This window comes from Falco biarmicus, chromosome 8 (genome assembly GCF_023638135.1).
Source record: "Falco biarmicus isolate bFalBia1 chromosome 8, bFalBia1.pri, whole genome shotgun sequence".
In the NCBI taxonomy this organism is placed as follows: domain Eukaryota; kingdom Metazoa; phylum Chordata; class Aves; order Falconiformes; family Falconidae; genus Falco; species Falco biarmicus.
The window spans coordinates 45,512,521-45,536,724 of NC_079295.1; the positions used below are offsets into that span (position 1 = coordinate 45,512,521).

The following is a 24,204-nucleotide window of genomic DNA, read 5'->3' on the forward strand; positions in this document are numbered from 1 at the left end:
CTGCCTCTGCCCCTTGGCAAACAGCAAAGGACCTGCAGCTATGAACTGAGGAGAACTGTGTGTCTCCATAGCTGCTAAATCCTTTGTGTCTAAAAAACAGACACAGAGGCCACCTTTCCCCCTTGTTCATTGGTGTCTTCGGGAGCAGTTGAAGCCCTGGCTGCTGACCTGCAGGCAGAAGAGTTAGTGCAGCAAAGGCTGCTCTCAGCTGTAGGCAGCACAGCTCCTGTCCCACAAGTACTCTGCCCAGCAGTACCACTCAAATGTACAATTTCACATGAATTCTTCCCTGCGTTATACCCTGCAGAGTCATTTACCAATGAGAGTGAGCTGAGGTCCAATCTGGTTCATAGTTATCCATAGAAGCAGAAACTATGGTAATTCCAGTGCAGAAGCTTGCAGATCCTGGGGTGCCGGCCAGGCTAGCAGTTGAAAAAAAAGCCTTTCAGTCTCAGATGGGATTCTTCAGCACCTCAGTTCAAAGTGTTTCTAAAAAAAAAAAAACCTTCTGGACTGAACTTATATACATAAATTGTTGTTTATGTCACATAGAAACACACCTTTTCCGTCTCCTGCTGCAAATCCTAGGCTTGTCCGTACTCAGATGCCAGGGCAACCTGTAAGTCAGCCATAGCATTGTTCCTCTGTTGTTCTCTCCATTAAGAGACCAGCCAGATCAGTATCCGCAGCAACAGTTATCAAGCTGATATGCAGGTTTTCAGCCCAGGTGAAGAGCTCTAGAAATGCTCTTTTTAGTCTTGGCCCAGTCCTGCAGAGTATGTGTCCATGACTGTGTATCAGTGGAACATGGCAGATCACAACCAGGAAGAAAATACGTGGAATTATTCCCATATTAGTTTTGAAATCCGCAGATGAGTCTTACTCCTCTCAAAATTGTTCTCCAAATCAAAACTGAAAATAGGACCTTGGGAAGAGTGAGGGAGCCCCGAGTTTCTGATGGTATATGGCAGGAAGGTGAAACTGGCCACCTGAGCCCAACAGATGTACCCTTTCCATCACTCACTGAGGCAACAGAGTGGCAAGGTCATCTGTCCTGTGGCAGCAGTTATCCCAGGCTTGAACATGACCAAAAGATTGCCAAGTGTAGGAATACAGAAGATAGGATTTCATATAACACATCAATATAAACTCTTACAGTCTAGCATCCTGCTGCACAACAACCTGAAGTCCTAAACTTCAGAAAAGGCAAACAAACAGAAACAACTACACAGCAAAATCCACAAGCTACCACCACCACCTTGTCCACGAGAAAATTTCCGCAGGCAATGCACTGCCGTGGGCTGAATGTATCGTAACTGTAAATCTCAGTGGTACTTCCACCGGTGTCACGGAAGAGGCATGGTGTCCATCTCTAGCTCTCGCATGACTCTGGATATCCCAGACCTGTTGTAACAAGCTTCTCCTAGCAGGACAGAACCCCTCTCCTTGAGTACTATTATGCACTGTAGCCTCTGGCATTGGAGGCAGAAGATACAAATTCACAAATGGCTTTAAATGATCTAACTACAAACCATTGCCGAAAGCAGCAGTCCTGCCCTAGACTCACAAGAAAATGACTAGCTGTTCTCTGACATGCAGTTGTGCTTAAGCTGGATCACGTGATCGAAAAGTAATTTCTACCTTCACCCAGCGTTACTTGGCTTCTAGGGCTGTGATTTGATCTGGTTCTCTTTGAAATCACTCATGCCAATGCAAAGAAACAGGCTGGAGTAAGCCCCACAGCAGAGGACAAAACCATCTCTTTCACTGTCAGCCTTGCCTGGAAATTCACACAATGCAAAGAGGAGCACTGAGGAACTTCCTAAGTTGCATTTCAGGCTGCCTGGAGGCATCTCAGAGAATGTTCTCAAACCTGCCATTCACCAGCAAAGTCTGCTTTGTGAAGGCAGAGCCAACAGCCAAGCCCCAGAGTCCCCTGGTGCTGAGCCCACCTCCTCTGCCTGCAGCACATGCTCACACACCCAGGAGTGTTCTCAGAGCTGAGCCATATTCCTCCTCACCAGCTCTGCCAGGTCTGACATCTCCTTGAGGTACTTCCTTCCTTCCTCTCTCGTTGCCCCCCATTAGCTTTTACTGTGCCTTTTCTCATACTCTCAGTCTCTATTTGGCCCTCTTTAGCCACTCACCGCATTGTCACCTGCCCCTTCTGAAGCTGCCTGGCAGCAGCAGGCTCTGCTGGGGCTTGTGGAGCATCTCTTCCCCACCTTCTTGCCCCTCTTTGACTGTCTGGGTGGCAGATGCCCAAAGTAGCTGCTAGAGCTCCTCACACAAATCCAGCATTTTTCTCTGCCGCAGAGGTGTGCAGAGGGGCTGGATTTGCAGAGGGACCCTAGCTGCAGAAGTCCAGCAGTGGCCAAACAAGTTGGAGGGTCTCTAACAAACCCCACAGTGTCACGTGCCCCCACTTCAAAGAGATCTTCCATTTCTGGGGTCCTTTGCCCTGTGCTGAATGAATCAAGTCCAGGATTGTCACAATTTCAAAACCTCAGAGAAGTAACTTTTAAAGTGACTTGCTCTTGTTCTGTTAGATGTGTTTAAAACCAACTTAGTCTGAAAAACTGTTATTCTTTAAATAAAGCCGGAATTGGGGGTTTGATTTTTTTACTTTAAACTTAATGGATTTTTCTACAGGAAATAAAGGTATTAATGGACATTTCAGTGTAAAAAGATCAAAACCTGAAAAAAGTATTGGCAGGTTTTACAGATTCACAAAGGTCATCTTGCTGTTTTGCTGATGTGGCTTTCCTTTGGTATTTACCACCCCATCTTCTCTCATACTCCAATTTTTCTTTTGAAGGCTTTTGCTGGTTTTGGTGCAAATGTAAACGTAGCTGACCACACAGCTATGAGCCGGGGGCGGGGGGGGGGGGGGCGGGCGTGTCACACTGAGAACCTCAGCCTGCCACCACCACCATGTGGAATGCAGGAGACAAACTTGAATACCAAGACCCCTTGACCAAAATGGTCAAAAGCTCCTCCATCACCCATCAGACTCATCTTCCCCAACTCCCCTCCCTGAGACACGTTTCTGGAGTGAACAATCTCAGCGTCTTGCCCCACTTCAGGCTCATTGGCCATGCTGATCTCAGCAGGAGGCTGTGGGATTCGCATCAGAGGCAGAAAATAAAAGAAAGGGGTAGACCCAGACCTTCAAGCTCAGTTCTAGGCTGGGAAGCTGCTGAGCTCCGCCAGCATTGCAGAGCTCTCTATGGGATATTGACGACAATGACTGGCCAGTTGTGGAATGGTTACACAGTCAAAGAGAAACAACAGGAGTTTTTTGGGCAGAAATCCAGGCCATGCTGACAGCCATAGGTAGGCCCCAAATTGTTCATTCCCATGTTCCCAGCTTGCTAAATGCCTTCTTGGGCAGTTTGGGCTTCCATGGGTATTTGAGTGAGCACCCTAGCCGTGCTAGTCAGCCTGGTCATATCTCCATCATTTGCCACAGTAAATCAGAGACTTCCATGTTATGCCCTGGGTTTACCTGTCAGTGCTGCGAGGATGGGCTCCTGTGAATCTCTCCTCTGGCCTTGAGAGCACCAATAAATCTCCCTTGGATGCATGTCCTGACCAAGAAGGCAACGTATATTTCCTGTAAGTGGCTGAGAGAGGAGGAACAAGGAAAGAATTAGGATATTCACACATGTCATTACACCTGCTTGCATGGAAAGAGAAATCCTGGCACCTGGGTCTGGCTCCATTTTCCACCCAGCCATTGCTCCTTGCTCCAACGCCACGGGCTGCCCTGCTCAGTCCTGCTGCATGCCTGCTGCCCTCCCAGTGCCGCCCAGGCACTGCTGTGCTGGGGGTCCCTGCTCACCCCTGCACCTCCTCATGTGTGTACAACCCTGCCGTGGCTGCCTCCTTCTGCGTGGGAGCTCACAGAAGAGGGCCCTGGGAGCTGCAGGCACAGTGTTCATTCTGCTCCCTGCCACTCTTAATTCCCCAAGTACTTTTTTCAGAGAGACAATTTACCTCCATACCACACGCTCACCTTCTCCTCTTTTCATCCCCAAGTTGTTTTATCCCCCTTTCATCCTCCTCAGCTGTATGAATGGTAGTTTTCTAGGGTCAGCTGCCAGGTCTTCTGTGCCTTTGTAGCACTGCCCCAGGGGGATCTGGCCTCGCTTGGGGTTTCTGTGCTGCCCTGTTGCACAGGATAATTCCGGTAAAGCTGCAAGCCCGCTGCTGCAGAGGAAGGAGGAACACTGTCACTGAAAAGCAGGTTCAGGTGAGGAGCAGCGTTTTCCTCGAGGTCTCACACTGACTTCAGAAGATGCGCTGCTGGCTCCCATGACTCCCGTTCATGGAATCCTGTCCTTGCAAAGACTGTCCCCTCCCTTGCTGCAGAGCTGGAAGTCAGGCTGCATTAGGGCACGAGCAGCTTTCCAGAGGTCCCTAGGACTGCAGCACTGACTAGCCACCTGCTGTCAGCAAGCTTTTGGTGGCTTCATCCCCAAAGCCAGCTTTGCCAGTCCTGCAGGCTGTAAGATACCTGTAAAAAACCCCAAAAGCGACCAAAACATGTACGCATGCACAGCCATTTATTCAGTTGTAATTTCACTTGTTCTCAGCTCAGCCTGGTCAGGTCCCCAGGGGACATGAGATGGGAGGCCAGAGGTGACACAGCCACTTCCCTTTCCTCAGTCTCAGTGCCAGGGTGACAAAGGGCAGTAAAGTACATGACTGTTAGAGGACAGAGGGCAAGAGGTACACATGAGTGCAAGGGGAGGGGTCCCACCAGGAACCCCCCAGGGATCTGTGCTGAGACCTGAGCAGCTCAACACATGTAACCTGAAAGAGTCAGACCTGGAAGGGACCTGGAGGAGCTATTCAAAGCATTTTGACCAGCACAATCAAGTAGAAAATAGCTTTTTTTTAATTTTTTTTTTTTAACAACAACAGAGTATCTGAGATGCTCCAGCCTGGAAAAGACATGGCTGTCATCTGAAGCCACCAGTGATCTGGGGAACAGGAAAGGGCTGGTTGTTCTTGTCTCTCCCAGCACAAGAACAGCGGCACCCCAAACAACGCTAGCCTGTGACAGCTTCAAAACAAGCAAAATGACTTCTCCACCCAATGTGTAATTGGGGACTCAGTGACACAGGAGACTGCAGGTGCTGACAGTTTACAGGGGATCAGTTGAAGACTGTGTAAATCACACATGGATCCACTGACGTTTATTAAACGGACAAAACCCCTCTCTCTTAGGCAGGAAGTTCTGGTGCCACAAAGGAAGGAAGAACCTTAATGGATAAGGGACATGCAGCGCTCGGAGCAGCCTCACAGTCAGGGATGGAGGGGTGGTGCATGCTGCCGTAAGGATTTTAAATTCATTGTTGCTGAGGGGTCACAGCCTGGGGTCAAGGTGAGGCAAAGAATCTCCCAAAGTGGGCACATCCCTGGAAAGGCATTCCATCTGCATGTGGACTTTGTGAGTGAAGATCAGGGCCTTGCATAATCCGGAGATTATGGCAATTACCAAATCCTTTGGACAGGACACCTCCCTGGCTCCCCTGACTATCACCTCTTTTGTCCCACAATGGAACTGCTTTGCTGAACGAGTGAGAGACATGTGCTTGAGAGCTGGAAGAAGCAGGTGGCCTGCTTCCATAAGGTCTTACCTAGCACACAGATGGCTCCTCACTACACCAGAGAGACCGATCCAGTTCACACAGCCCAGTGAAACACAGAATATTGCAAAGCATTTGATTTTTGCTGGGGTGGGCAACAAAGCAAGCCCTGTCAGTGCACCTGAGTGATGCAACTACAGCACTAAAACCACCAACTGCAGCACTTTTTAGCCAAGGGAACAAAGCCACTTTTAACACCAGCCTGGCATCCGAACCCTATCCCTGCAGGCATCCCTGGTGTAAAGCTGTTACTGGGCTGCCTGCCTTTTGGCTGCAGCCAGCAGCTCTACCGCCTTTTGCAGGGCAACAGCACACAACACAAAAATCAGGGGAGTAAGCAAGCACTGATGCAGTGCCCATCCTGCAGCAGGAGCAGGCTCTGTTACACCTGCTACCTGCATGCTCACCAGGAGCAGTCCTTATCCAGGAGATACCAGGGAAAGCACCATTTTCCTGGGCTGGCTTTTGGTTGAGGACATGCCACACCAATCCAGCACCTGCTCCTAACCACCTCCAGCCTTGCACAGGGCCAATGGCCAGGCCCAACTCCTGGGATAGTCCACCTAAAGCACCTCATACAGAGCAGCCAGTGGGTCTCCAGAGGGCAGGGGAGACTTCAAGCAAATTCACAGCATCTGGCTACCTCCAGAGAATCCTACCTCCTATCACTGTGGGATTTTAACATTCTTTTTCCAGGTTACTACAAATTCTCAGACATTTCACTGAGACTCTTCCCTGTCTAAACCAAGTTCTGGCTACAGCTGTCCACTCCACCCATGGCCATCTGGGTCTCAGGAGAAATCCCTTCCCCAGCCCCAACCAGTACACCAAGGCCCTTCTATAAACCAGCCTGTGTTGTGTTATGGGCCAGCTCAGCTCTTTTGGATGCTCCCAAGAGTGGAAGTTGTCTTTCCTTGCCTTTTTAAGCATCTCTGCCAGCTCAGCAAGCAGCTTCATTCTTGCTGTGTTTGGACAGTGACTAAACCATGGATAGCTTGGACAGTGAGCTTGGACCACAAGCTCTTACATCTCTGCCCAGATGTATACAAAGAGAGCAGCTGCTCAGAGGGATGCTGTAGGATCCTCCAGGTGCCCAGAAAGGTGAGGCAGAGCAGGCTGCAGAGACCAGCCAAGATCAGGCACCCAAGTAACACCCAGCCACAGAGCTGCCCCGGCCCTGGCCTGTCTCCACTCAGAGCAGCACAGCAGCAATGGGGAAACCAGCAAGGCCAGGCTGGGCTGGGAGGTTAGTGCTAAACAGTTTGATAAGTCAGTTATCCAGCAAGTGACCAGGGACATCTCAAATAACACAATGAGATGGTTTTGCTGTGATTTGCCTGCATCAGGAGTGTCCCAAGGGTGTGTTGCCAGGACACCGCCCTAGGACAATGCATGGCCTGAGACATGGAGTGTGGGGAAGGTGAGGATGCCCTGTGCATCCAGTAAGCACCGGCTGGTGCACACGCTGCTCTGTGGTTAGTAAAAGGCCATGGCACATGGTGCATGAGGGGTTTACACTGCCTGCCACACTGGTGGTTTAAAAACCTCTATGGTGAGAAACTACTAATCTCAGTGAGGTCTGTGGTGTAGGTGTGCTCTTTGAATGTGTGTGATTTCTTTGCCCAAATGAATGTCAGAGAGGTGTGTCAGCACTACCTGGTTGGAAGTGCCATGGCACTGGTCTGGGAAGGTCACTTGCCAGGTGTTTTTTATGCATCCAAAATCTTTTGGTGTCATCCATGACTTCTTGTTCCCTCCACAAGCAGGGAAAGAGGGGACTTCAATCAAGGACCTGGAAATGCAAATTGTTGGCTAGAGCAGAAGGCCAGGGAGGACAATGCAGGCAGTTTCGGTGCTGCTGCTTCTTACTGGCTGTGCAGAGGTGCCAGGCAGAACTGCACTCTCTGATCCCACGTGAGTTCAGGTGTTGCAGATGCCCAGCCTCTGCTGGAGACACTCAAATCTCATTCCTGGAGTTTAGGTTCGGCTCTTGGACAGGGCACCACAGCTCTGCTCCGAGCTGTGTACCGCGAGCCCAGTCCCATCTGCAGCATGGCAGGGAACCTGCAAAGGCTGCAGGGTGGCTGGGAGGATTGTTCAAGAGCAAAGTGGTGTGAAAGTGATGTGACATGGATGAGAGCATGAGAACTCTCATTTTGTCCCCATCTACAGCTGGCCTGCAAGCTGCAGATGCAATTCCTCTTTGCTTCAATCCTCACCTCCCTCCAGCCTTGTTTTCTGCTTCTGCAGGCTCTGGCAGACAAAATGGCTCTTCCATGCTGCTTTTTTATTGCAGTTAGCACCCTGGCAACAACAGCTGTGTATGAGGCAGGTCTGGGGCTGTGGGGCAAAGGCTGGCTCAGAGCAGAAGTGAGACAGAAATACCCCAGGTGTTAGTGTGCTGAAGGTAGAACTGAAAGCAAGAGGCCAGGCTGCATGGGCAGCAGGGCCACCCAGCTGCTCGGGGACCCACAAGAACAGGGCTGGGGAGCCAGGCATCTTCTGCCACTGCACCACAGGAGCCAGCCAGAGCTGGTCAGTGAAGCTCGCTGGCAGGGACAAGCCAGTGCAGGAGGAGGAAGTGATTCACTTGAAGTTGTAGCCAACCTTTGTTTTGAAGAAACAAACAACTCTGTTTGCTATATCCACACACACAGGCTAGGAACACGGGTCAGATGCCCTGTAAAGTGGGTTTTCTGGGGTTTCTAAGATACCACTGAAACAAACTCTGACAACCTTGAGATGAGCTAGCACACTGCCAGTCTCTATGGGCATCTAGCCCTTCCACCCTCTGGGTTTGCAAACGCATGAATTAAATGTGACCTGTGGGCACATCTGAATCAAGATCCTTATACTGTGTGCCTGCTGCAGCCTGCAGAGACTCCCAGCAAGATGCCTGTGGGTCTGGGGGGACTGTGAGGGTCTCTTGGCAACCTCCCTGCATCCACAAGCATTCCTGGACAGAAAGAAATTGGACCCAGAGCCCCTTCTGGACAGCTACCCCCTTACCCAGTCTGGCTCTACATGGAGGCTGTAGAAGACCATGGTGAAAGCTCTGCTGAAGGGAAGGTTCTCCCTTCATCCACGTGGCCAGTTACCTTCTCCCGTATGGCACCCAGGCTGGTCAGGTGTGATGTGCCCTTTGTAAGTCCCTGCTGGCTGTTCCCTGCTTGTCCTTCAGGTGCTTGACAGTGGTTGCTGGGAGGATTTGCTCCATCATTTTCCCAGGGACAGAGGTGACACTGGGCAGGCTGTAGTTCACCAAGCCCTCCTTCTTCCCCTGCTGGAAGCTGTGTGATGTTTGCCTTCTCCCACAAACCAGGAACTTCCCGACTGCTACAATCTTCCAAAATTATGAGAGAAGAGCCTTGCTGTGGCTCCAGCCACCTCCCCCAGCATCTTCAAGTGCATCCCACCCGGACCCATGGGCTTGGGTATGTGTAGCCTAAGACAATCTTCCCCCAGGGTGGGTAATACCTCACTGCTGCACTCTGCTGCTAGGACAAGGGCCCTGCAAGGCTTGAGGGCAAACCTCAGCAATAACAAGAGAGTCAAAGAAAGCTTTGAGTACCTTGGTGGCTCTGGCTCTGTGGTCACTAGGACCAGGGCTCTGAGAGGCTCGAGGGCCTCACTGGCCAGCAAAAGCCCAGCTGCAGGAAGTCGCTGCTGTGTTGCCAGTGCCCATGGGCACTGCCTCCTGAGCCAGCATCTCCCAGAGCTGCATGGGGTGGGGGGATCCACAGTGCTGTGAGTCACCCTCTTTGCTAGAAGGAATTGCTTCTGTTTTGCCCCTGGAAAACTGCTGCAATTAAAAAATTAAATCTCAATATATTCTGGTTTCCTTCCTCATTCCAGCTCGACTCCACCCCACTATGACCTGAAGATACCTTGGGGCTTTCCAAGGGTGTGAGCTCATGGATGTTGAAACCTGCCACGTCCACCCACTACTGCCCAGTGCCTGGATTTCCTGTGGGCTGAGAGACCTCATGGGTGCCCTGTGTGGGAGGGCTTTAGTGCCTTCTGCAAGCCGCCTGCAGCTTTGATAGCTACTTTCATTTTCATTTTTGTTTTCCTTGGTGCTGGGAACTGTGCCGCTCCATCCGTGGCACAAAAAGCCTATGCAGTGCAGAGGCTCCAGTCTCTGTCTGTGGCAGCAGCCTCCAAAAAGAGCTGTGGCTGCCTGGGCTGGGGCGCAGAGCCCATTAACCGCAGCGCAGGAGACCCAGGCAGCATCCAGTCTCACAGCTGGTAACTGCTCTGGTGAGTACGGCAGGAAAAGCGATGGCCCTGTGGCTGCAGAGCAGCGGGGCTGGCGTACGGTTGACATCGATTTGGGGATGGGGTGGCCAGCCAGGCTCTGTCTTGCCAAGCCCATTTGGGCACGGGGGGCAGCCCCGAGGTGGCCTGGGCAGCACACAAGGGTGCCACCTCAGAAGTGGCTGCATTTCAGGAACTTGCAAAGGAGTGGCTCTGTTGTGTGCTTTGGGGTGCTCAGTGAGCACTGTGTGTGCATGTGTGCCCCACTTCTCCACTCCCTACTGTGCTGCTGTGGTCTCTGGGGACAATAGCTGCTGCTGACCCACTCTCTCTGCCACAGATGTGTCAAGAATCACGGCAGCCAAGCCACTCCACTGCCTTGCTCATCCCCAAGGCCCAGGGAAGGCGAGCGCAGTGTGCCATGTACCTGCTCCTGGCCCTGAATGCCACAGTGCTGTACCTTGCTGAGGAGCCCCTTGTGCCCACCACCCGTGTCTTCACCTTCCACTTTGTGGCTCTGGAGATCAAGGAGCTGCTCAAGGGCACCTGCTACCTGGCTGAGGAGATTTTTCACCTCCAGTCCAGGTGAGCTAGAGCGGTGGTGGCTGTCTCTCCGGCTCCTGGGACCACCCTGGGGACAAGGACACAGCAACCTCTGGGTGTTGGGGGGGGGGGGGGGGGGGGGCGGGGATCTGCTCCTTTTCTCTACTCCCACACCTGTCCTCTGCGGCACAGGGTGTTGGAGACAGCCTCCCCTTGCTGTCCAGGGTGACATTGCATCTGCTCCCCTCTGATGTCCATGGGTGCTGCAAGAGACCCAAGTCCTCTCCTGGCTGAGGGCACCCAGGGTGCACTGAGCAGGGTCCCACAGAGCTCCCTGGCTCTGTACTGCTCTAGAAAGTCAGTGGCACTGGAAGGGAGGTGGGCTGACCAGTGCCCTGTGGGCTGGTCAGCCTTTCGCTTGTCTCCCTCTCCCATCCAGGTACCGCGGAGCCTCTGGAGGGCCCTGAGTGCCTGCCTTCCCCTGCACTGGCATGGGCCCATGCTGCTCATCTGTGGCTCAGCCTGCATGGCTCTTCTCGATGGAGACGGGCAGCAGCTCAGCCTCCACTTCAGCCTGGCCGGCCTGTACCATCTCCTTGTCCTTGCTCTGGGGCTCCATGTAAGACACCAACACCTCTAACCTGGCCAGCTTCCTGAGGAGCACTTCAGCCCTGGGCACGTGGCCCGGCTTTGCACGGCCCCTGCAGTACAGCCATCCACACGCAGCCCTGCAGCGGGAGAAATGCTCTCCTTAGCTCAGCCCTGAAGAGCTGATCTCCTCAGCCCCACATTGCCACACTCGGCAGGAGGGCCAGGCTGCCTTTTAATGAGCACAGCCACCCTGGGGTTCTGGCAGCAGCCCCGCCACAGCCAGAGCCCCGCTGACACAAAAACCAGCTATTTTTAAATCTGTCAGCCAGGCTGATGCTTGAGGGAAAAGGGTAGCCTATGCGGTCTACAAAGGGTTAATTATCAGGCGTGCTGTGGGAGGCAGAGCCAAGCTCTAGGTACCTCTGCAACACTGGAAGGGCTCTGCTTTACCCCAGCAGAGCTGGAAGGGGAGAGGGGTCATGCAGGCTTTGGGGAGGGCAGCCATCAGGTGCCTCTGGGGACTGAACACCCATTTCCATATAAGTGAACACACAGAGCCACTGGTGACCCTGGAAATTCCACCATCAGGTGCAGAGATGTCTCCTCCCACATGTTTGCAGCGCTGGGCAGATGCACAAGTTGCACAGGGACATGCAATCCCAAAGGAGGGTGCAGCCAGAGAAGTGCCTAGCTTGCCCCAGCATCAGCTTCCTTATCCACAGGAGCCCTGCTGCCTGACACGGTGGTGTGAGGGGGCAGCAGCAGGGCTGCTCACTGTCCAGATCTCTTCAGAGAGGGCAGCTGCTCTGCAGTCCCTGTAGAGAACTGACTGCTGCAGAAGAGCCCAGGTGGCTGCTTTCATCCCCACTGGTCTGTCTTTCCTTCCCTCTGCAGAAGTCCTCAGCAGTGGAAATGTCTGAGATGTCTGAGAGGTCCAAGCAGAATGTTGCTCATGGGCTTGCCTGGTTTTATTACGTTGGGTACCTAAAAATAGTCCTGCCACATACGTAGCTGCTCCCCTGCATTATCGTGCCTACAGCTAGAAATAGCTCCTAATAACAATCCTCCCACTTTTACAGTGTTTGCAGGGAAATGGGGAGCAAGGTAGAAAGCATCTCTACTCACGCCAGGCACCTCTGCCCAATGCTGTCTTCCACCAGGGGTGAAAGAGTCAATGGAGGAATTCAACAAGGCCAACTGCAACATGCCAGCATGCAGGGAGACCTGGAAGCTCCACATATTGGTCCCTCTGAGCTGTGAAATCTATGATGACCTGGAGAAAGCTGACAGCAATATCCAGTACCTGACAGACCTCACTGAAACCACCCTGACCCGAGCTGGCACCAAGAACTGGGTCTACAAACACAGCCTCTACACAGTCAGGGATGAAGACAACAAGGTATACTGAGTGCAGAGTCAGAGGAGCAGTTGGCATGCCTCAGCCCAAAGGTCTTCCCGGCCTCACACCCTGGCCGAGAAGTGGCCATAAGGGCAGGACAGTGTCCCTTCTGTGAGACACTCCCAGCTTACAGCAGGCTTCCACGAGATGGAGAGGTCCTATTCGTGGCAGCCAACTGCACCCCTTCCTCTTAGCTGCCTCCTCCCAGGCTCAGCCCTTGCAGGGATGCTGGGCTCACTTAACCGCTCCTGGAGTCGATTTAAGTCCAGAAAACAGCAGAAAACTCAGCAGAAAAACAAAGCATATGTGGGGTACAAGACCTTCCCATCACTTCCCATGAGACAAGTGAATATTTCCTTCTGTTGGGAAGAGGTGCTTGAAAATGTCTGTGTGTCACTATATAAATTGACTCTTGCATTCCCCCAGTCACCTCTTCTCTGGGCTGATGAGCCCTAAATCTCTCCATCTCACATTGCATTCATCTCCTTCCACATCTCCAGACAGATGGGCTCCTGCCCCTGCACCCTTGGAGGAGGGAACACACTGGTCCTGCCAACACGGCTGTGGAAGAAGGCATCAGCAGAGCAATGCTTCTCACCTGGATCCGCCTAATTTGCCTTTTGATGGTGGCTTAGGGCTGAGCCGCTGCTTTTAAAGCCCTGTCTACAGGGACTCCAGAGACTCTTCCCTGGCCCTGCTCCTGGGGAAGTACAGTCAGCATCAGGTTTTTCCCACTACGATGCATGCACTGATGCTGTGTTTCACCTGCCAGTCTCCTGCTGAGTCACTCACCACCAAGTGAGCTCCGGCAGCTCTGCAACCTGGACCCGTCCAGACCCCCTGCATCTTATCAGTAAAATCTGTCCCTCAGCTTGCTGCCCAGTTGCTAGTGAACACGTGCATGGCAGCGATGCCAGCTCCCGTCCTTGGCATCTGCTCTGGGTCATTGTGGCAACTGCCTGCCAAGGCCGGTAGCTCTTCCTGCTGCTCCACATTTACCCAGGGATCCCATCCCTCTTCCTGTTAATACACTTTAGCAAGCTTTCCAGTTTACCCAGTATAAGACTTACTGGCAACACTGCTCCTCCTTGGAATTTTTAAGGACTTAACAAATCCCTCATTTGTTTGATCAGCCTCCTCCTAGCTATGCGTTCATCTTGCCAGCGTTTATCCTCTTCTCTGTTCCACTGCCCATAAGAATGCTCAGATTCCCCTTGTCTAGCAGAAAAGCCACCAAGGTGTGATCAGACACCGGCAAGGTGTGTCTCCATAGGAGACCAAATTCCATAGAGAAAATTACCCCCAGGTGGGGCGCTGGCAAAGCCTGGGGCCCCACAGTGGGAAAGCAGCTCCCCGAGCCCACCCGGCACACGGGGCACGGCTGTACTGGCCAGTGCTGCTGCTCCTTTCCTGCTCAACACAGCGTGGGGGGGTGCTGGTGCCAGAACTGGTGCTCCTGTCCTGGTGGCCTAGCACAAGGCACCAGTGCAGGGCAGGCCAAGGAGCCACCAACGGGTCCTGAGGGCTCTGCCCAGTGCCAGGGTTCCCCAGCAGCCCTTTGCCGGGTGTTCAGCCCTCCTGCCCCCATGTCTTTTACTTCCATCCCTGCAGCTCTGGCACTGCGCAGTGGAGTATGCCACCCCACGGTAGACCCTCTACGCCATGTCCCAGGATGAGTGTGCTGCCTTCAGCCGGGAGGACCGCCTGGAGCAGGCCAAGCTTTTCTACAGGACCTTGGAGGAGATCCTGAAAGGCTCCAAGGAGTGTGCGGGTGCCTACCAGCTCATTGCATACAAGGGTGAGTGAGGAGGACAAGAGGGTAGCATGGCAGCTGTACACTCCCAGCTTCTTGAGTGGCCTCAGATCAGGGCAAATGAGGGGAAGTCAGCAGGATCTGTGCAGCACTTGGCTGATATGCCCACTCAGATGGCCATGGGGGTCCCTGCTGCAGCGGAAGGGGCTGCCTCCTGACACAGAAGGACCTTTTGCTGTGCGTCTCAGAGGAGCAGGGAGGATGCTAGCAGAGGTGGTCTCTGTTGAAGTCTCCAAAGGCACTTCAGACAAGCAGTCTTCCACATGGGCAGCCAGAATGCTCCCTTCAGGGATTAAGTATAACGATGGGCTTTCCAGGGGAAGCAACAGCTCCCTTTGTGGCTGGGGCTGCCAAGTCTCCCCAGCAGTGGGATGGGGGTACAGGTGTGTGCTGGCTCAGTGGCATTCCTCCTGATGGGATGGGAAGGAGCGAGGCTTTCCCTTCTTCCCATCTTCCTTTCATTTCCCTTCTCCTCACCTCCACCAGAGCAGCAGGGCTTGAAAACAGCTTGCTGATGCTTGCCAAAATGAATCTCATTGTTTTACAGAGGAAATTCAGTGCTCTCCCTGATGGGGAGAAGCATTTCTATCCATTGAGGTAGTTCTCATCACAACAAGCACTGCTGGGAACCCAGCACATAGTGCCTGTATTTTACTCTCCTTCCTGCACTGTGTGCTTTAATTTCTTTCTTATGGCATGCTGAAGGGGGGAAGAACGAACCATATTTTGACTTCTTGGGAAATTCTGCATAATTTGGGGCATCTCCCAGAGTTTTCTTCCTGCCCAGACCCCTGCCTCAGGCCGGACCAGTGAAGGTGGGTTTTATCTGTGTTCTGTTCCAGAGTCAGGAGAAGCAGAGACCCACTTCTTGTCCAGAGAGATCCTCTGGCACCTCCAGCAGCAGCGTCACGAGGAATATGCTGTGTAAAAGGGAAACCACCTGCATGCTGCATCCACGACCCTCAGCTCAACAGAGCTCAGCCTCCAGATAAGTGAGCCAGACCTGCCGCAGCCTCTGTGAAGTGACTGCTTCTAAAGCACCAGCACTGCCCAGCCCTGCACCTCCACCCCCGAGGTGCTCCAGACCCCTTCACCAAGCCCCCTCCTCCTGCAGCAGCAATCCCCAACCTCCAGCAGGAACTGCCCATCAAAACCTCCTGTGCATTATATTTACTGGTAAAGCAGCTGACTCAAACCACAGTCCTGTGACATGCTTCCCATTTTCTTTGTCATGTATATCAAATATTAACCAGTGGGTATCTGGGTTCTTTTTATCTGCTTCAATTTATGTCATATAAAGCATCTTCCTCTGGGGCAAGTTGCATTATCCTGAATCTTGGGCACGATGTGCTGTCTGCCCTTGGACATCCTGTGGTGTTGGATGGGGCTTTGGAAATCCCAGCCACAACTTTGTATGTGTGTGCTTGGTCCAACGCACCCAGACAGTGTGGCCTGACTAACCCAGTGGCTTCTGCAGGCACAAGGAGTGTGTGCAGGACCTCCAGGGTACCCTCCAGCCTGATGGACCCACTGTATAGTCATACACAAACATCCTCACTTTCCAACCATTTGGGATGCAGAGGTGGAAGGAGAGGTCAGGCCTGGGCATTCAGTGGTCCCACACCGCAAGAAACCTCCCCGCCTTTGCTCCATCCGGTAATTTCACACTGAGAGCCACCTGCGTTGCCTGCTGATGCCCTTCATGCTCACATTCCTCCCAAGCACTCTGCAGAAGTGTTTCTCCAGCCCCAAAGAACGTGCCAGACTGCCTGCACCTCTGAGAAAGGGGCAGGGAGCAGTCCTGGGACAACTTGCATGGGGTTTTCAACACAAGACATCACATGCTGGGCTGCTCAGCCCTCCATGCCTGGGGGTGAGGTACCCCCAGCCAGCCCAGCAAGCCAGGCCCTTCCTGCCTACTTGGGCCCCTTGCGGTCAGGCAGAAGCAGGGCAGAGGATGTGCAGCGAGTCTGCTCAGCATGGCTCGGAGATGTATGATTTCTTGGCTCTGCCCACCTACCTGCTCCTCCAGGATCTGCCTGGAGATGCCTAGGCTGAAAAAGAGGCCGTTCCCGGGCCAGCCCAATGCCTGGGCACCCCACACAAGGCCACACTTGCTGAAGAGACCCAGCTTTCAAGAGGATGGAACCTGCTTCCAAGGGGCTGCCAGGGCCAAGGAAGTGGCTAAGGAATACAGTCCCTTTGGTGGGCTGCTGCCAGGAGCCTTCCCAGCCAGGAAGGCAGCAAAAACCCAAAGGTGCCCTGTATGACCTGGGCCAGCCACAGGGCCAGCAAGCCAGCCAATCCCTCAGGCAACCCAGCATGAGTGACACAGTGTGTGCCATGGGGCAGGATGGTGACCACAGGGCTTGTTGCTTGCCAGGTTACCAGAGACTGTGGCAGAGCTTTGCTGTGGTGCAGCTCGGCATGGCCAACCCAGACGACAGCACTGCTTCAGCCTTATTTGTTCCACAGGGAACTCCCTGGGCTCATCTCAGAAGCCCAGCCACACCACCCAGTAACCCCCTCTGAGTGGAAGAAGAAAAATCTGGGCATACTGTTTTGAACAGTGGGATGAAAGCTTGGCTGACTGCAGTTTCTGTTGGAAGGAAGGCAGTCTGGAAAACCCTCACCCTATACTCAGCCACCACAGGCCACCAGTGGCTCAGCCATGTGAAGCCTGCGGAGCCCAGTGCTCCCCAGCCACCCAAGGAGACCCGACAGCTCAGCTGGCACACTGAGGCACAGACAGCCTATGACCCAGCTCCTCAACCACCTTTTGAAGCCTCTGGGATTCAAAAGGCCCTGAGGACCTGCTCAGACGCCCAGGCAATATGCAGCCCAGGGCCAGCCAGCACCCAGATGTCCTTCCTCTCACACAGTGCCAATGTAGCAAGGCTCCAGGGATGCCTGAGAGGCCTGTAGGACAGCATTTGCTGGCCCTCACGGGCTGGTACCACTCTCCTGGACTGGAAATGCTCTCTGTGATGAGACCTTCTGCCCTCAGTGTGACCTGAGTAAAGAGGGATCAGCTATAGCTTATTCCTCTCATTTAACTAAAGTCACTCATGAAACAGCTCCAGTTCCTTGTGTCTCTCCCAAGCTTTCCTTCCCAGCATAAAATTGTTGTTACGTGGCAAAGCACCCCAGGGCAAGTATCAGGGCTCCATCTTTTGTGTATATGGAGAACAGAGTGGGAAATGCCTCTCCCCAGCTCTAGCCCAGCAGGCTTTCAGAGATTTGGCTGTACATTTGTCCCGCTGGGACTGGGAGTTGGAACCCATTTCGGGATTCAGTAAAACCTTAATCTGCAGCCTAATCTCTGAGTACTGCATCTGCACAAAAGACAAAAACAGTAGATGAAAGGGCTGTTAAGGGAGGGTTTGTGACAGCAAAGGCCACTACAAAGAGCCAACTCCTCTCAGGCTGCTGGTTTGCAGAGGTGTCAGGGCTCTTTGCTGAGGCCTCCAGGATGTGCTGAGTGCCTGGTGCTGCACTGGCTAGAGCGGGGAGAGCTGTGCTGCTGTAGGTGAGGGACCTCCTGCTCATGGTAGGAGATGCATACCCCTGGGTGCAGGGAGCCAAGCACTGCGCCCGAGGGATCTGGCCCTGGGGCACGGGCAAGTGGATGTGGCTCCTGATCACCCACCTCGTGCTTTGGAGCAGTGTTCCCAAGGGCACCGAGCAAACACTGCAGGCACTGCTGAGATTCAAGGTAAATGTATGGCATCAGGGCTGAGCTCAGCAATATGGAACAGCCAGAAGCAGCTGCATGAGCAGCAAAGCCAATTCCGCTGTAGTCCCTGAGGGCTTCCGCCTCCAAATCCACCGGAGATCCTCATGGGGCACAAACACCTCCTTCCTGGCCCCCTGCTCCCTTCCCATGTGAGTCCTTCTTATCTTGCCCATCACCACCTTCACTCAGGTTTGGCTGAAGAAGGCTGATAAGTTCAGCTTATATTAGCACTGGACAAGTAGAAAGACCGGCACAAACCCAGTGGAAACCTGACAGCACAGCCTTGTTCCAGCAGAAACCGTGCTGCCAGCCAAAGGCTTAACTCCTGCCACTGGTCAAGGGCAGAGCCAGGGCCGAGCAAACAGCAAGGTGAAAGCCTTTGCTAGCAGAGTGAAATCCAGGCAGAGCTGAATCAGAGGCAGGAAAGTCAAGCCTCAGAACAAGTTGAAGCTTGTCACCCAAGCTAGCAAACAGGATAACCAGATTCCCCTTGAGGTCCCCCAACAGCACACATAAGCTCAGTTTTTGCACTAACTGCAGCATCCTACATTAGACGTGACTTAGGTCTCTCCAGCTTCTGGGGCAATTGAAGGTGCCGCAGGGTGTCAGCAGCACAGGTGCAGCCTGGCCCACTGCTGGCATGCACCAGCAGGGCAGTGGCATCCTTCCCGCAGCCCCATGCCCACTGCCATGAGCGGGCAAATGCCCTGGATGTCCCTGGCCATCACACAGTGCTCAGGCACAGCCTTGCTTCAGCAATGCTCCAGTGCCACGGCTGCCAGCAGGAGCCAGGGGTGTGCAAGTGACACGGGCACTACCCCAATCTGGAGCCCAGTGTGCAGGGACCGCCGGGCCCATGAGGGGTGATAAGCAGATTTAAAGGGCATCTTCAACACGTGCCCCTGGAGCACAAGCTGTGGGGGACAGCAGCATGGCCCCAAGCTGACCATCACATGTGTGACGCCTGACACAGTGCTACAACCCCCAGCTATTGCTCACCGCTAAGGCAAGCACAGAGCCACAGAGGGCACCCTTAGCAGTGAGAGGTGGCACTGCTCTTGCCCTACCTTTCCTTCCCTCCACTGCTCCTCCACTCAGGGAAGATGTAAGGGATGAGGAGCTGAGCTTTGCAGCCAGCTCTGCAGTGGGATTGATGGGTCCCAGGCCTCAAAGAGCTAAAAACAAAGCTAGCCACAGCCATCAGTCCCATCAGCAGCAGGGTGGTCTTGCTGAACATTTTTCCCCAACACTCAGACTGCTCCAGAGCCTGAGAAGCTCTCCCCTGCCCTCAGGATGTAGCAGAGGCGTTAGGGAGCAGCATATCCATATGTGAGCCACAGAGAGCAGCAATGCCACCATACCTCAGTAAGGTGAGCTGAGCAGGTCCAAGGTCCATCACCATGCAGTGACAATGAGGTAGGTCCAAGCTCAAGCAGGGAGGTAGGTTCACAGTCAGGGTCCAGGTGAGCAAGGCAGAGAGCCAGCCACAGCATGGCTGTGCCCTCCCTCCAACCAGGCCTGAGGCCAGGGCTGAGCTGGGATGTAGCAAGAAGGAGGCTTCTCACAGCAGTTCCTCACACCTCAGCTCTCTGCCCATCAGCTTTTGTTAGTGCCATTTGGATGTAAATAAGCCCAGCTCCTGTTCATTGCAACTACAGACCTAGCCAGGTCAGCGGTCCTTTCTGAGGCACACATTGGTCTTTTCTCCTTCCGAGTGACCAGAAAACACTATCACTGCCTGTAGTGATGCATCCATCCTGCTTCATACAGCAGACATTTTTTGACCTCAGGGTGGCTGGTATGTGAGTTGTCTCAAAGACCCACTGCAGAGCAGGTGCTTGGGCTTTTGCCATGAACTTAGAAAAACTGATCTTCAGTTCTTCTGCGTGAGATGCATGTGCCTGTTACAACAGTGTCTTTACCCCTGCTCTTGTACATCTTCTCCTTTACCTGGAATGAAAAGACACCAGTGCAGTCTGACGCACTGCACAAATACAGCAATTGTCTGGGTCAGATGGATGGGGAGGATGGAGAGAGTGCTCCCAATTTCTAGCCTTTTGGTTTAGGAATTCTTTTTATGGAACTTGCATTTCTATTACAGCCCAAAATCTCTCTGGATGGATGCGTATATCACTGTACTGGAAGTCCCAGAAATTTTCAGGCTGACTTCAGCTACATGGACCAATATTTAAAGAAGAGAATGGAGCTGAAAGCTGCCTTGCCTTTGCTAGGTTTAGGATGAGAAATGTTTTTGGCTTAGGAGCCATTTCCATCCCACAGGGGCATGGTGGATGGCAGAAGTCAGCAGGAGTGCTGGGCACTCACCACCAGCCTGGCATCAGGCACATGAGCATCCTTTGGGAGGACAAACACATTGCCCATGAGGCTGCAGTCTGCCAAAAGCAGGGCAGCAGCTCTAAGGAGCTGCCTTTCCCAGGTGTTCTTTGGTGGTTTTTTTTGGATCCTACCTCTTTTGCACATAACTCCCTGCTGATGCTGACATCTTTGTGACTCTGGGTTTAAGGCTAAAGGAGAGTTCCTCTGTTATACTGCTGCATTTTGGGGTTGAGAGGTTAGTGTCTATATCATTACCAAAAGCCTGTCCCTGTAAATGACAGTGGCAGCAGGCACCATCATTCAGCTCATCGGAAGCTTGACAAGAGCTAGAAAGATTTACCAGGACTTACTTTTATTTGTATCTGTAAATCTTGTATCCATGTAATTCCCAAAGAGCAAGTCAGTCCGGTTAACTGTGCAGAATACTTTGAGCATGATGATGCTTTACAACAGACTTGTGCAACGGTGGTCACTTCATGAGGCTGAACTAAACCAAATTATCGGCAAACAGGCGTGCATGCCAGCCAGGCAGGGTTGCGTGCCTCAATGGAGAAAAATCCGCACATGGCCTTGCTGCAGAAAAGTGCTTGTGAGGTTGGCACTTTCCCGAGGAAATAGCTACAGCTGAGCAGCAACGACTGTTCAATAGTGCTACGCTGCCCTCAAGTGTTGCTTTTTAGCACCATTCACATTTACGAAGCCAGCCTGCACTTCCCAAGTTTTGTGGTTGTGCTCCAAGACAGACCCTTGCAATCACACCAATTATTTTTTTTTCCTTTCATGCAGTAAAACACCTGCTTGAAAGTGGGCTTGTTTGAAGTGACTGAGGAAAACGGCAGGTTCACGAAGTTCACACTTATCTATGGTTAAATCTTGGCATCCTGCAAAGCAAGGAAACCAGTGACGGTGGGATGCTCACATCTCTTACTTAAACTGGCTATTAATTAACTGCCTCTGCTTCATGCTGCACCTGCTACTGACTGCACAGTCCCTTTCATTTCCTCTTCTCAGTGGGAGCAGTATAATATAAATGGGGAATGTGTCTAAATTAATTTTGAGAGCCAGCAGCCCAACAGCCCAGAAGCCTTCACAGGGCTGTCTTGATGCTCTTGCACGCTTCCTGTATTAGTGCACAGCTCTGAAAATTCACACCTAAAGGTGCAGCATCCATGGGGGTACCATGTACATAAAACCCAACATCCCAATTTTTAACAAAATTGTTACCCAAGCATCTGAAACATGCATTTGTCACAATTCCTGCGGAGTGGCAAGTCCCAGCAGCCTGGGGGCACAGCTGGGCCCTGCCAGCCTTGACAGTGCTTCCTCTGAACCGCAGCTCTGGACTTTCTCTCTCACTCAACTGCCTTCACTCCATGTGGTTCCCTGGCATTTTTCTTTACATATCCCCTCTTCTGACAGCAGCCCCTGCCCACAAGCAGATGACAGCATCTTTGGGAGGCTGTAGGTAGAGGCAAACAGACCAGCAAGGGATTCCCTCAGCCACAGCCCTGTACAACTTGCTGTCACCTCAGCTAGCTTCTGAGCTATGCTGAAAAGCCACAGCAAAGCACTCACAGGCATGAAGCACAAGGGCAGAGGAAGACTAAAGTTTCCATCATCAGGGACCCCCCATTGCTTCCCTCTTCAGCTCAGGAAGCAGGAACAAATGAAAGGCAGTGGCCCTACAGCTGGGCTCAGCCCGCTCCTGGCCCTCTGTGCAGCAGATAAAATGTTCCTGCAGCAACCTCTGCTTGCCAGAACTGTCCCTGTAGGGCTCACAGAAGGCTGTTCCCACACCGTGCTGCAGCTTGTCCCCAGGGCAGCAGCATCCCATCATCACTTCTTTCTTGCACCCCTCACAGGCCCCGCCCCCGCTCATCTTCTGCTGCTCCCTCCTCAGACCTGAACAAACTCAGCGTCAGGGTATGTCGTTCCCACTAGGGTGTGACTGGCACCCCAAGGCAGAGCTTTGCCTGGGTGGGGAAAAGGGGCAGGTGGGGTAATCAGAAGTGCAACAATACGTGGGGCTGCCCCAGTGCCGCAGCCAAACCCCAGCACCACGGCAGCACCCCCTGGGACAGAACCAAGGGAGCTCCCAAACACCGAGCCCAGCTCAGGCAAGTCACTGGGGTCCCCTCTGCCAGCCTGCTGGCCCAGGGCAAGGAGCACACCCTGTGCTGGCCAGGGCGAGCGCCAGCCCGACCCACAGGCCCTGGCAGCGGGGGTCACGTGGAGCGATCCCTCTGAGAACGGGCATGCATGTGCACACCCACCCAGGCCGAAGGCCCCTATGCCCCAGCTAGGCCAGGCCACGCACCCCCTGCGCCTCCCACCTGCTGCTCAGGGCACAGCTGGGCCACAGGCACAAGCAGCTGCCCCCAGCCCCACTCCAGGGCCACTGAGGCCGTTCCCTCCCGCGCACACAGGGCCCAGCGATGCCCTTGGGGTCTCCTTCCCCAGCACCAGGCACCACTCCGTGGGGCAACATTAGCAGCAGACAGAGCCACCCCACACGGCGGGAAGGCAGCCGGGCCCTGAGGAGCCCAGACCGCGGCCGTGAAGCTCGGGGAGCTCTCGCTGCTCTGCGAGACCCGGGAGCGGCCCGGGGGCCAGGGCCGGGCCTCGGGAGGAAGGCGGCAGCCCCCACCGTGATGGCGGCAACCCACCCGCCCCCGCCCCGCCTCAAGATGGCGGCGGTGAGGGGTGCGGCAGTGTCAGGTGACCGCCCACCGCCCAATCAGCGGCGCCTGCGCGGCGAAGATGGCGGACGATAAGGTGAGCGGGGCAGCGGGGCAGCGGCGCGGCGGGAGGGGCTGGGCCAGGGGCTGAGGGGGCGCCGGGTGGGTCCCCGGTGCCGGGGTGCTGCCGAGGCGAGACCGGGCGCAGCTTGCGTGTCTTCCCCAGGACCCGCTGCCCAAGCTGAAGGACCTCGCCTTCCTGAAGGACCAGCTGGAGAGCTTGCAGCGCAGGGTAGAGGACGAGGTCCACGCTGGTGTGGGGCAGGTAACGCGCGGCTCCTGCCGCTCGGCCCGGCCCCCCGGCGTGAGGGGGCTCGGTAAAACCCCCCGCGCTGTGCGTGCCCCGCACAGGCCCGCCCTGCCCAGCAGCCTCCTCACTCTGCTCTTCTCCTCAGGATGGTTCCCTGCTGGCCTCGCCCTTTCTCAAAGGCTTCCTGGCGGGCTACCTGGTAGCCAGACTTCGCTTCTCGGCTGTCCTGGGATTTGTGGCTGGGACCTGCACCGGGATATACGCTGCTCAGAACTACAGCGTTCCCAATGTTGAAAAGACAGTCCGGGACTATTTCAATTCACTGAAAAAGGGTCGGGACTAGTGAAAAGCCCTTTGGCAGCAGCGATTGTAGGAATGGTACTCCTTAGTTACAGGTGCGGAAGTTCCTAGGGCTTTCAGAGGCACGTCACGTACAGCGTTCTTTTCCACTGGAAAAGGGCTTTACGCCACTTCGTTGTGAGACACCAGTGGGTCTGGTTATGGGTATTTATTAGAGCATCGTGGCAGTGGATTACTCTGCTAACTCACAGTGGCTTGGAAGCGCTGGTGGCTGACAGTTTGCCAGCTGCCTTTTCCCCTCATCTCTCTCCCTGTGCCGCTGCAGACTGAAAGGACATGCCTGGGACATGCCATCATGCTCACCACCTGTACGCCCTTCCGCCAAGTGCGTGCTTTGTCTTAGGAACATGCTTTGTGTGGCTTCCTGGGGAGGCTTGTAGTTCTCTTCCTAATGAAAGACAAAACCATTCTCTTCTGCAGCATCATAAATGTAGCAGGTGACATCCTGTTTTAATCAGGCTCATTAAATTCATGGTATTTGGTCTCTTCTTGAATGTTCTAGGGTGCAAGTCTGTCTGGCTTC

At 53.7% G+C, this 24,204-nt stretch overlaps 2 protein-coding genes across 2 annotated transcripts; both read left to right on the forward strand.

Moving 5' to 3' along the window:
* The first annotated feature begins 9,523 nt into the window (after nt 1–9,523).
* On the forward strand, nt 9,524–15,574 carry STING1 (stimulator of interferon response cGAMP interactor 1). Its single transcript, XM_056348726.1, is given in 7 exon segments — nt 9,524–9,917; nt 10,255–10,499; nt 10,908–11,076; nt 11,943–12,051; nt 12,209–12,447; nt 14,059–14,245; nt 15,103–15,574. Coding segments are annotated over 6 exon segments (1,143 nt in total). The 5' UTR covers nt 9,524–9,917; the 3' UTR covers nt 15,297–15,574.
* A 7,400-nt stretch (nt 15,575–22,974) lies between these two features.
* SLC35A4 (solute carrier family 35 member A4) lies at nt 22,975–24,175 on the forward strand. Its single transcript, XM_056348722.1, has 3 exons — nt 22,975–23,108; nt 23,238–23,336; nt 23,467–24,175. The coding sequence occupies exons 1-3, from the start codon at nt 23,094–23,096 to the stop codon at nt 23,662–23,664; spliced, it is 312 nt and encodes a 103-aa protein (XP_056204697.1). The 5' UTR covers nt 22,975–23,093; the 3' UTR covers nt 23,665–24,175.
* The last annotated feature ends 29 nt before the right edge of the window (nt 24,176–24,204 follow it).

Coding starts and splice junctions, on each gene's coding strand:
- SLC35A4 (XM_056348722.1), top strand. Junction 23,337..23,466: donor TCCACGCTGGTGTGGGGCAG/GTAACGCGCGGC, acceptor TCTTCTCCTCAG/GATGGTTCCCTGCTGGCCTC.